Source organism: Ctenocephalides felis, unplaced genomic scaffold, assembly GCF_003426905.1.
Source record: "Ctenocephalides felis isolate EL2017-DRISC unplaced genomic scaffold, ASM342690v1 CF-g0.4_SCAFFOLD_01886, whole genome shotgun sequence".
Classification (NCBI taxonomy): domain Eukaryota; kingdom Metazoa; phylum Arthropoda; class Insecta; order Siphonaptera; family Pulicidae; genus Ctenocephalides; species Ctenocephalides felis.
In genome coordinates, this window is record NW_020538040.1 from 71,274,673 (window position 1) to 71,287,051 (window position 12,379).

The following is a 12,379-nucleotide window of genomic DNA, read 5'->3' on the forward strand; positions in this document are numbered from 1 at the left end:
TGTTATGTTTGTGAACAAGTGCAGAGAAAATTTCACTTAATGGCCGGAGACGCCCATTAAAATAGCTTAGTAGCAATTAACTCGGCCGTCCCGGAGATCGAACTATTTTTAAAGCATCATAGTTGCGTTTCATTTTGTTTTTGCTCTCTTACGGTTCTCAGTATATATTTCTCAGTGGCTCCAGCATCATCTAAATATATCCATATACGCTGCGTGTGTGCATTCTGACGCGTTTCACGCTGTAGACGAATGTTTCTGAACTGCCAACGCATGTTTACTTTTTTCGTAGGTTGTTTTGTCAATTTTTTTATCAAGTATTTGGCTCAATTCTTTTTACATTTTATATTGGATCAATATAACTGCTAGATCTGCCTTTCCAAAAAAATGTCAGTGTTTCATTTTGTTAATACAAATAATTTTTGAATCATTCAATCGGACGCTTCGTTATCTCAAAAACTGAATTACCATTTATGGCACTCTTACTCGTATTTCCGAACCGGCTAGACCTGCCATTTCCGAAAACTAATCAGCACGTCTCCATCTACACAGATAGAATGTTTCTTGAATTATTCAAATCGGTCGATCATTGTTCCCGAAATCATCGACAAGCATTTATATCTGAACGCAACACAGACATACACCCATATTTTCTAAGGTATTCCAAATTGTTCAACGGTAAAGATATGTAAGAATTTCAATTTTCGATTTTTTGCGATAAGTTAGTAACTTAGTAATAGTAACTTAGCCAACAGAGAGCTAAAAATACATAGAAACATTATTTTTCCTAAACAAATTTTCCTTCAATGAATAAATCATTAAAAATTACTTCATAATTGCGTAAATTACTCTGGCATGGAGTAACTGCCTTAAATAATTACCCTTTGCCTAGATAAAACAATAATTTATTCATTGTACATAAGGTCTGCCAGCTATTCTATATTAAGTGTAAATATTATATCACCAGTCGAAATTTCAAGAGCGCTGATGTAAGCTTGGCTTATGCGTCCTATGCTGTGCATTCGTCGTTACGTCTGGCGGTTATTACCCTTCAGCTCGGTATTTTGGTATTCGAGTTAGATCAGGGACATTCAACACATTCCAAATTGTTGAATGGAATTAATAAATGCAAATAAAAGTGTTTTCGTTTTATGAATGCAATGAATATAGTTAAATGATTTCAAACTCAAACAACTAACTAGCTGTAAGTGGAATTCTGTCCTAAGGCAATTAAGGCATCGTGCCTTAAGGCAAATTGCTGGAACTTCCCGTACCAAAAATATTATTTTTTTAAAAACGATTAACATTTTTGAAAAAAATTTACTTTGAAAAAATAAGATTCTTGAGAAACTATAAATTGGACAAAAAATAACTTTTTAAAAAAAAAAAAATTTAAAAAAAAAAAAAAAAATTTATTTTTTTTTTTTTTGAAAAAAATGTTTTTTTTTTTTATTTGACATATTGTGGAAGATCTGAACTTTTTTCAAAGCAATCGTACTGCTTCATCTGCATAGGGACAAAAACATAAAGCGCGTAAGCGCCGCGTCGCTGTCTAACGCATAAGCATTGGTACGGAACCCATGGGAATGTTAACAAAATGTATACTTATTGTTAAAATCTCTATAAAATATCTGATAATTTGATGTGCATATGTCCAATGATCATTTTTGACCGCCAAATGGCTCATTTTTTTTACTTTTTCCTCCATATTTCCGAAACCGCTAGATCTACCTCCATGAAAATTTTATCGATTTTGATCTTGTCAATACAAGTGAAATGTTCTTTGAATTATTTAAATCGGACGCTCCGTTCTCTTAAAAACTGAGTTACCATTTTTGGCACTTTTTGCCCCGTATCCTCGGAACGGCTAGACCTGCCTTCACCAAAACTAATCAGCACGTCTCCTTATCAATACAAATCGAATGTTTTTTGAATTATTCAAACGGTTGATCGTGTTCCCGAAATCGTCGACGAAAATTGTATCCGCACATACATACACACACGTACATACATACATACATAAACACAAATGTTGATGTTGGGGGTTTCTCAACCCCTTCGAAGTATTTTATACTTCGAGGAAAATAAAAAAATTAAATGTATTCAGAAAACAAAAACCAATGGTAAACAAATATAAATTAAAAATAAAATTCTTCTTACTCCGTAATCAATAATAAACTAAAATATATTCTATATAAATTTTATATAAATGAAAAACAAAAATGAACACTAATTAATATTGTATGAAAATGTTATCTGTTTTGGAAGTCCAAGCCGCGGCAGCTATTTGGTTGGATCTGGAAACATCAGCGTAGTCGGTTGGATAGGTTGAAAAGAAATTCGAATACACTGACAAATAAAAATAACTGTTGACTTGACACACAATAGAAATTTAATCCACTGATAATATTGAACTGATAACAAACACTGAAAGGAACTGAATGTATTGATTGCAAGTAACTGAATGAATGAATTAAACCAAAATGAATGAAAGCCACGGAATAAATCGACTCGAACACTGAAAGGAACTGAAAGTAACTGAACGAATGTAAGGCGCGGAATGAATTGATTTTAATGGTAACTATTGCCTGCATCGGCCTTTTTATGAGTCAGAATTGCCCGATTGCCTAAATTTGAAACGTATTGTCCGAGTAGAAAAACAAACCTTTTACAGGTCCGACAACCTACACAGGTGCGGCGCAAACATTTTCCCCCGACTAAAAGGTTAGCCTTTTATACTTCTGAAAATACTCGAAATTGGTACATAGTGAACCTCATGATTAGGAAGGATAGAATTGCCAAAATAAATTCAAACTTTCATTCAGAGTAGATCGGTTACGGAAGCCTGACCTCGCGCCAGGGTCCCGCTCTCACAACCTACCACATTCACACGATCTAGATTGCGGAAGTTTTATTTTCGCGCCAGGGTCTAGATTTTTTGGACATTTACAAGAATCTTCCAGAGACTATGAGGGGTGTTCTCATCGCCCTGAAGATTGAAAATTTGGCAAAACTATATATAGAAGCAAATATATCATGAGATAGAAAAGTTTTTTTTTTTTGAAATGAATAATTCAGATATAAACTATTGAATAGGTAGGGGGCATAGTTTGACAACAGGCCGCTTGATTAGGGTATTTCCCGTTTTTACCAATGCTACTCGAACCACTCCATCGGAGCCCGAAAAAACCTCTTCAACTCTTCCCAACCCCCAATGGAGCGGACGCGCATTCTCTTGTTTTACAACTACCAAATCACCCTTTTTAATAGGATTAGTGACTGTATTCCATTTCTGTCGGACCTGTAGCTCGGTTAGATATTCCACATTCCATCGCTTCCAGTAAGAAGCGACAATATGATCTAGCAATTGTTTTCTTTTAGTCAAATTCAAGTTTTCATAGTCAACGGGCAAATCCGACAGAGGCTCTTGCATTAAAAAGTGCGCAGGCGTAAGAGGCTGAGGGTCCGACGGATCATTGCTCAGCCAACATAACGGTCTTGAATTCAGTAAGGCTTCGATTTGATTGAGGACTGTATTAAACTCTTCGTAGGATAAAATTTGCAACCCTATAACTTTAAACAAATGGGTCTTCACTGATTTAATATTCGCCTCCCATATACCTCCAAAATGTGGGGCAAACGGTGGATTAAATTTCCATTCAATGTCATGTAAAACCAATAATTCATTGAAACGCTTTTTATACTCTTCGGAATTTAGGAGAAGGAATAAGGAATCAAGAGTATTTTTGGCTCCTATAAAATTGGTTCCACAATCGGAGTAAATACATTTAATAGGACCACGCCGGGCTAGGAATCGTTTCAAGCAATCTAAAAATGTATCGCTTGTTAAATCTGAAGCTAATTCGAGATGTATCGCCTTAGTGGCTAAACAGATGAACAAGCATATATAAGCCTTGTAGGTTCGAGCGCCTCTGTGACGACTCATGGAGATATTGAAGGGGCCTGCATAATCAATGCCGACGTTTAGGAAAGCTCTACTGGCTGTTATGCGCGGTACTGGTAAGTCGCCCATGAATGGAAAAATGGGTTTCGGATTCTGTCGAAAGCAAGTCATACACTTGTGAAGACGATTACGAATTATTGCACGAGCCGACAAGATCCAATATTTTTGCCTCAATAAAGATAATACTAAGTTTGATCCAGTATGTAAATTATTAATATGGTAGTAATCTATGAGACAATTTACTACTTGGTCTTTTTTTGGCAAAAGAAGTGGATTGTTATTAGTTGTTAATCCTAATCTACCTTTAACGCGTAAACAATTATTAGAATCCAAAACCAAATTTAGTCGGCAAAACTTTTTCGAACAAGACTTTCCGTTCGTTAATAGTTTGAATTCTTCGGGAAAATGATGTTCTTGGACTAAACGAATAATAATAACCTCGGCTTGTTTCAAATATGAAGTCAAAAGTCGGTTTCGATTTGTTATAATTTTACAAAACTTCAATATATAAGCGAAAATTCTTACAAGTTTGCACCAATTAGAAAATTTTTGCGTTAATTCATATAAAGGATTGATCGGTGGTATGACACTCTTTACTATTAGAGCGTTAGCTTTTCTTTCTTGATCAATATCTCCGGAAGGTTCAACCGTTTTTGCAGGCCAAGTTGATATAGGACCATTCAACCAATCCGGCCCAAACAACCAATTCTTATGTTGGATAAAATCCTTAGGTCGAAGACCTCGAGAAACACAATCGGCTGCATTTTGATTAGAAGGAATGTGAAGCCATTGTGCATTAGGAATGAGATCCCGTATTTTTGTTACCCTATTGGCTACAAATGTTTTCCAACGAGTAGCCGGTCCTGCTAACCAGTGAAGGACAATCATAGAATCGGAAAAACAGTAAATAGAATCAAAATCTATACTATGTTGGTTATTCGTTAATATAAAATTCAGAAGTTTTGACAGTAAATGACAGGCACAAAGTTCAAGCCTGGCTAATGTTTGGTTTTTAATCGGTGTTACACGCGATTTTGAAATCAACAAGAAATTCGGATAGCCAAGAGATTTAATATAAACTACCGCTCCATACGCTTGCTCTGAACTATCCGCGAAACCAAATAATGAACATTTGTTTTGTTTTGATGTTTCGAGATAACGCGGAATCTGATAGTTATTAAGATGCTCTAATTCGAAATATACGGCTAACCATGATGTAATAATAAATGATGGTAATTCCTCATCCCAATCGATTTTTAATGTCCAAATTTTTTTCAATAATATTTTTATCTTAACAACTATCGGAGTTAGGAAACCCAGAGGATCCCAGATTCGCGCTATTACTGAAAGAAGTTGTCTCTTTGTCCATTTTCTCCACGTAAGCTTTATTTCGAATGAAAAATTATCTGATAAGGGATCCCATTTTAATCCCAATACCTTTGTAGAAGATTCCATTTGAAAATCCGATTTAGAGAAATGTTTATTTTGTACATCAGAATCAGAAAAAAGTTTACGCAGATTAGAATTATTAGATTCCCACTTTTTTAATTCAAAACCACCAGACGATAATACAGTCTGCAAACCCTCGCAAATGGTTTTAGCGCTATCCAAGGAGTCGATACTTGTAACCACATCATCAATATAGACATCGTTCTCAAGAATTCTAGAAATAGATTGAGAATATTTGGAACATTCGTCTCGGGATAGTTGTTTGATGGTTCTGATAGCTTGAAAGGGAGATGATGATAGACCAAAAGTTACGGTATTTAATTCATAGATGCCAATGGGTGCATCGGGAAACGGTCTCCATAAGATTTTTTGATATTTTCTATCTTGTTTACGAACCCAAATATTACGATACATTTGTTTGATATCAGCTGTTAATGCTATAGGCCCGAAACGAAAATTTAGAAGGATTGAACAAATGTCGGTTTGTAATTTAGGACCAACATGCAAAATTTCGTTCAAGGAAGTGAATTCTGAATTTTTCGCAGATGCATCAAACACGACGCGTAAAGGCGTAGAGGAACTTTCTTTTCGACAGCGAAATGAGGAATATAATATCCATTTTTTATTTTAATAAAATCATCGACTTCCTGATCTACCGGACAATAATCGACAAAGGATAATTGGTTTTGAGTCAGGTAATCTTCTATAACGGCGGCATATTTTTATGAAATTCGGGATATTTCAAAAATTTATTTTCAAGCATTTGGTATAGCTTTACGGCTAAATGAAATGATTTGTATAAATTTCTGCCTTCACTTTTAAAAGGCAGCGCTACTACATATCGTCCATCTGGAGATCGCGTAGTAGTTGTAGTAAAATGGTTTTCGCATAAATCATCGTTAGAAGAGAGGATTATTTCGGGAATGTCTTCTAATTGTAAGAATTTATTCATTTGTAAATGGAAATCTGAATCTGAAACATTACATAAATTAGTAGAAGTGCCGGTATTTTCAAATAAATCAGGAATGGAACCTAATATTAAATAACCCAACCGGGTTTCTAGGGCCACAGGTAATCCTTTATCATTTTTAACTTGATTAGTGCCAAGAATTTCGCCGAAAACATCGCAACCCAAAATTCCGTCGACCTCCTGGGGTGTATGAAAGTTAGGATCCGCTAAAGGATAATTCAGAAATGTTTTGATGGATGAAATCGGAATGGTAATTTGTGGTTGCTTTCCCACTATCTCGTGTACTACGTATGCACAGACCGATAACTGATAAGAATCGATTAAAGATTTCAAAGTGAAATTAACTAATCCAATAACTTTATGTGACGAATTGCCTAACCCGATCACTTGGGTTGATATTGGAAGAATTTGTAAATCAGCCTTTTTGCACCAAGTTAATGTCACAAAATTTCTATCGCTTCCCGAATCAATAATTGTACGTAATAAAATGTTTTCTTTTCTAGTAGTAACTTTTACTACTGCTGTCGGCAATATGGTAATATGATGTGCGATTTTGTTTTGATTAAATGCGCATAAAACCGTACTACTTGATTTGGAATTAGAAAGATTATTTTGATCCGTACTCGCAAAATTGCTACCAGTATGCAATAGCGAGTGATGTCGTTCGTTACATAATAAACAGGTTTTATTCGATCGACACGTAGTCGTTATCTTATGACCCAAACAATTGTCGCATAAGTTTAATTTTTGAATAAGGGATCGCCTATCAGGTATACTCAATGAAAGAAATTTCGAACAAGTAAACACTCTGTGTTGTTCCCGACACACAAAGCATTTGTTATCATATTTATTTTTTAACAAAAATGACCGGCTAATTTTAGTGTTTTTGTAATTGGGTTTGTCATTAGTGAAATTGTTGGTCATACCATATACTTGATTTATTGCCTGTTGTGACTTTTGAAGAAAATGCAGGAGGTCTTGGTATTTGGGAAACTCACCTTGATAAAAATGCTCGAATTTTTCTTGTAACAACGGATCGAGTTTCGAGAATGCCAGTGACGTAATAAGGAAATCATAGGCGTCGGGAATATTCAATTGGGAGAGCGCTTGCACCGCGGTATCGAATTTTTCCAGGAATGAATTTATTTGTCCAGATGAAATGGTTTTGAATGACAATAGTTGTTTGAAATAATTGGTGGCTAAGTACCGTTTATTTTGGTATTTTTTTATGAGCGCTTCCCAAAGAATTTGATAATTATTTGCGGTCGGTAGTATAGAATGAAATATTTTTAAAACCGGACCCTGTAACGCTCCTTTTAAAAAATGAAATTTTGATACATTATCTAACTCTGTATTTTCATGAATTAGTGAATTAAATGTTTCATAGAATAATGGCCATTGTTGAATATCACCTGAGAATTTAGGTACTTCAATGGACGGTAAATGTTGCTTGGGTACAATGTCTTTAATTGAAGAACTATGCGCATTTTTATTATCTAGTAATTTCTCAGCGTGTTTTATTTTGGCATACATCGTTTCAAGGGCCTTTATTGCGGAATATTCCGGAATGAAACTAGGATTATCTAAATATTTTAATTTGTTTATTTCATCGCACAATTGAATAAATTGTTCACGAGCATTTTCAGTAATATATAAATTTTCAAGAAATTGTGTCTTATTTGAAGATACATCAATCTGTTGCGATAGATCGTACGTTTCTTGCACAATTGAAAAGTACATCTCTCTCTTGGCGGTTAGACGTGCAATTTCTGCACCAATATCGATTTTAGGCGCCATTATATATATTTTTGTTTTCTGTATACACCCAATTAATCCTAATAATAATTAGGATCCGGCTCGAAGGACCAAATGTTGATGTTGGGGGGTTTCTCAACCCCTTTCGAAGTATTTTATACTTCGAGGAAAAATAAAAAAATTAAATGTATTCAGAAAACAAAAACCAATGGTAAACAAATATAAATTAAAAATAAAATTCTTCTTACTCTGTAATCAATAATAAACTAAAATATATTCTATATAAATTTTATATAAATGAAAAACAAAAATGAACACTAATTAATATTGTATGAAAATGTTATCTGTTTTGGAAGTCCAAGCCGCGGCAGCTATTTGGTTGGATCTGGAAACATCAGCGTAGTCGGTTGGATAGGTTGAAAAGAAATTCGAATACACTGACAAATAAAAATAACTGTTGACTTGACACACAATAGAAATTTAATCCACTGATAATATTGAACTGATAACAAACACTGAAAGGAACTGAATGTATTGATTGCAAGTAACTGAATGAATGAATTAAACCAAAATGAATGAAAGCCACGGAATAAATCGACTCGAACACTGAAAGGAACTGAAAGTAACTGAACGAATGAAAGGCGCGGAATGAATTGATTTGAATGCCAACTATTGCCTGCATCGGCCTTTTTATGAGTCAGAATTGCCCGATTGCCTAAATTTGAAACGTATTGTCCGAGTAGAAAAACAAACCTTTTACAGGTCCGACAACCTACACAGGTGCGGCGCAAACACATACATACATACACACACACACACACACACACATACATCCATTTTTTCTAAGGTATGCCAAAATGTTCAGAAACCTTTGAAACGTAAAGATATATAAAAATTTTCATTTTCGATTTTTTTGCGATTACTATAACTTGCCCTACGGGAAGTTAAATATAGTATTCGCGAATGTCATTCTCTATCAATATTTGCTTCAAAAATAGATAAACCAATTAAAAAAATAGTTACTCTGATTAATTAATTTGATAGGGTTTGAATAACTTTTAAGGTCCAAATATTATACGTATTGCAAAATTACCATTTGAAGTTATTTATCATGGCTGCGCAATAAAGGTCTGTAAGAAAAATTTTCTAGTATATTATCACGCACGGTTTGTGAAAGTTAATCGAATTATTATTGATCTTCTTATAATTATCTTCTAAGATATTCTAGTATATATCTCTTATTTATGTATAACCTGTATGTATATTTTAAATCAACTGATAGCTCAACATATTTTTTTGCAGATTCTTAAATAATGAGCGTATGCTAATTGTTGTTATGAAACGTTTTTATATTATAATACTATGACGTATTTAGTTCTTGCAATATCATTATTTGAATCATTGCGAATCGATCTTATATTCATAATGCACAAAATCCGAGATGAATAGAAACTATAATCTGCATATATCAACGACCCAGAAAACCTATCGTCTAAATACGTTATTTTCTAAGGCGATCTCGAGCATGAAGACAAAATCTTTTCGCTTGATAAAATAACTTGACGAGCCCCTCTGTTAAGTATGTGTTCCAAAGAACGGCGGCTTCGTTTGCTAGTATACAAGAGTCTCGTACGTGACCTTGAATGCACCCGGCCGCGCGCGCCTCGCGTCGTCCAGCGGCCACGGCTTCCCGGTCTCACGTACGCCTCGCGAAAATGGGGGACCCATTGAGAGAACTCACATATTAAACGCTAACGGGCGACACTGATGAAGTCAACATTATGGAAAGATCACGTGCTTTAAATATTGCTCGATTTCTGCAAGTTTTTATATATGTAATGCATTTGAATCAAACACAAGAACACATATCTTCTGTAATCAGACTGCGGAATGGATTCATGTATTATGAGTTCTAGTAGAGTAGGACGAGGCACAAAAGGACAATTTGACTTTGAGCAATTATATTGACAAAAAATCACAAAATATCACGTGGGGGAGGGAGGGGTATAGTCAGATATCACGTTTATTTATTTTTTAACAGATTTTTTTTAAAAAAATCAAACATTTTCAAACAAAAATTACTTCATTCAAAAATTTTACAGTTTTTTCACATAACTAAAAATACACGTGATGTTTGGTGGGGGAGGGGGGGTGATTTTGAATATCACCATGTATCACCAAAAGGGAGAGAGGGTTCAAAAATCCTTAAAAACTCGCTCACGTTACGTAATGGACGCCCTCTAAGCATTCTATAAGGGTGTAGTTTGCATTGTACACTAAACATTTGATTTGTATTTAACGGGTAAATAATATTTTTCTCATGCAAACAAATGGAATTTATATCTATCTACAACGAATAATAATGCTCAATCCATAATTCTCAGGAAATAAATGCATTGATATTCGAGACCGGAACACTCACGTGCCGAAAATAAACAAAACCCTAGTGGTGCATGGCATCGTGCTTCCTGTACCGAAAATTAATTAATTTGTTTTATATTTTGATATTTTTTGAATGCTCTGAACTTTTTTTCAATATCGAAGCGCGTAAGCGCCGTGTCGCAATCTAACGGATAAATATTGGTATGGAACTCATAGAAATGTAAACAAAATTTGTACTTATTACTAAAATCTATATAAAATATCTGATCATCTGATGTGCATATGTCTAATGATCATCTTGAGCGCCAAATGGCTAGACCTGTCTTCCTAAAAATTTAATCAGATCTTCTTTTGTTATCCCTATCGACTCGGACGCTCCGTTCTCTAAAAAATTGAATTACCATTTTTGGCACTTTTTGCCCCGTATCTTCGAGACGGCTGCACCTGCCTTGGCCAACTAGTCATCACGCATCCTCCGCTGACGACAAATTCCGACGACTGATTTCAAACTATGCTATCCTCGACATTCCTTTAAAATTTAATTATTCCTTCATTTCTGCACTTTGTATATTTCAGTTGCTTCAATCAAATATCTATGGCTCGGTTCTATGCATAATTCTCAAAAACCAGGTATGCGACGAAACACAGGTTTCATCTAATTTCAAAATATTTTTAATATACAACTTTTCATATTGTACTATATATTTACTTCCAGCGAAATTGTTTTTGGAGATTCACTTCTCTGATATAGATACAAATTTTCAAGGCCCCATACAAAATGTCGAATTCATTATTTTAGTCTAAACAAGCTATAAGAAAACATGGTATCGATAAATTTTCCGTTACACATAAAATAATATAATGCAATACAATACTTTTCATTATTCGTTTCGTTTTGTTTTTTATTTATGATGGAACGTTAAACAATTCTTACCATCGAGTTTATCAATTTTAATAAAACAAGAATCAATTTACCGAAAAGAACAACGGTCACTAATGACTAATTTATATAAATTTGACACCTTCGAATTACATCTTGTATAACAATGGAAAATTTTCGCGATGCGAGCAATATGATCAGCATTAAGAATGTTATCGAAAACATGACTCATTGTGTAATGCAGTTTGCGTTTGTCAAAAAGATAATCACATTCCCAGACATCGTCGATCGGCTTGTTATAAAATTTGAGATGTAATTGATAAGATAACATTTTTAATAAAAGTTTTAAATAATCGTTTGAAAACGACCGGTAAAATTGGCCTAAACGTCTGAGGAAGTTCATCGTGAAGGTTCATGTTCAATTAGAAAATACGGATCCAACTCATTCTTTCATTTTATTTTACTATAAACAATAATATGCATGATTGATTGCTGTTACATTTAATGTTTTATACACGACAAATAAATTCGTCAAAATATAAAATCTTACATTTTCAAAGCATTGATTTCTGATTCAATCAGAGCTTCCAAAATATTCCTAACAAAAATCTAAAAATAACCTCTGCTTTACTATTATACCTGAATGCATCAAATTTCTCATATGGATTAGAGATCAGTATGAGGTTTAAAAGCTGTTTCTCAAATTTCATTTTTTTTATTTCTACTTCTACAAAAAATCTATTCTGTATTCTGATTTCTTATCTTTCTCAAAATCAAACAAATTTAAAAGTAGGTAGTAAAATTTTTCCACGCTGAAACATTGATCAGTTTGGAGAAAATGCTATGCACGTAACGTGCAGCACGTTAACCCCAATCTATACTTTGCGAATTCAGTTAATTTATAATTTTCCAGTTACTTGTTACTACAAGTTACTGATAATGAAATAGTTGTAATATTCAGTGTAAATACGAAACATTGACA

General features: G+C 34.1%; 1 protein-coding gene across 1 annotated transcript; it reads right to left on the reverse strand.

Annotated features, from left to right (window-relative positions):
- Positions 1–3,082: 3,082 nt before the first annotated feature.
- LOC113375298 lies at positions 3,083–5,824 on the reverse strand. The gene has a single exon (XM_026615238.1). It carries the CDS (start codon positions 5,822–5,824, stop codon positions 3,083–3,085), a length of 2,742 nt encoding a protein of 913 aa, XP_026471023.1.
- Positions 5,825–12,379: the final 6,555 nt, after the last annotated feature.

What these genes read in the sequence shown, in the direction of transcription:
- LOC113375298 (XM_026615238.1), bottom strand. Translation starts at nt 5,824, where the DNA reads ATGTATCGTAATATTTGGGTTCGTAAACAAGATAGAAAATATCAAAAA.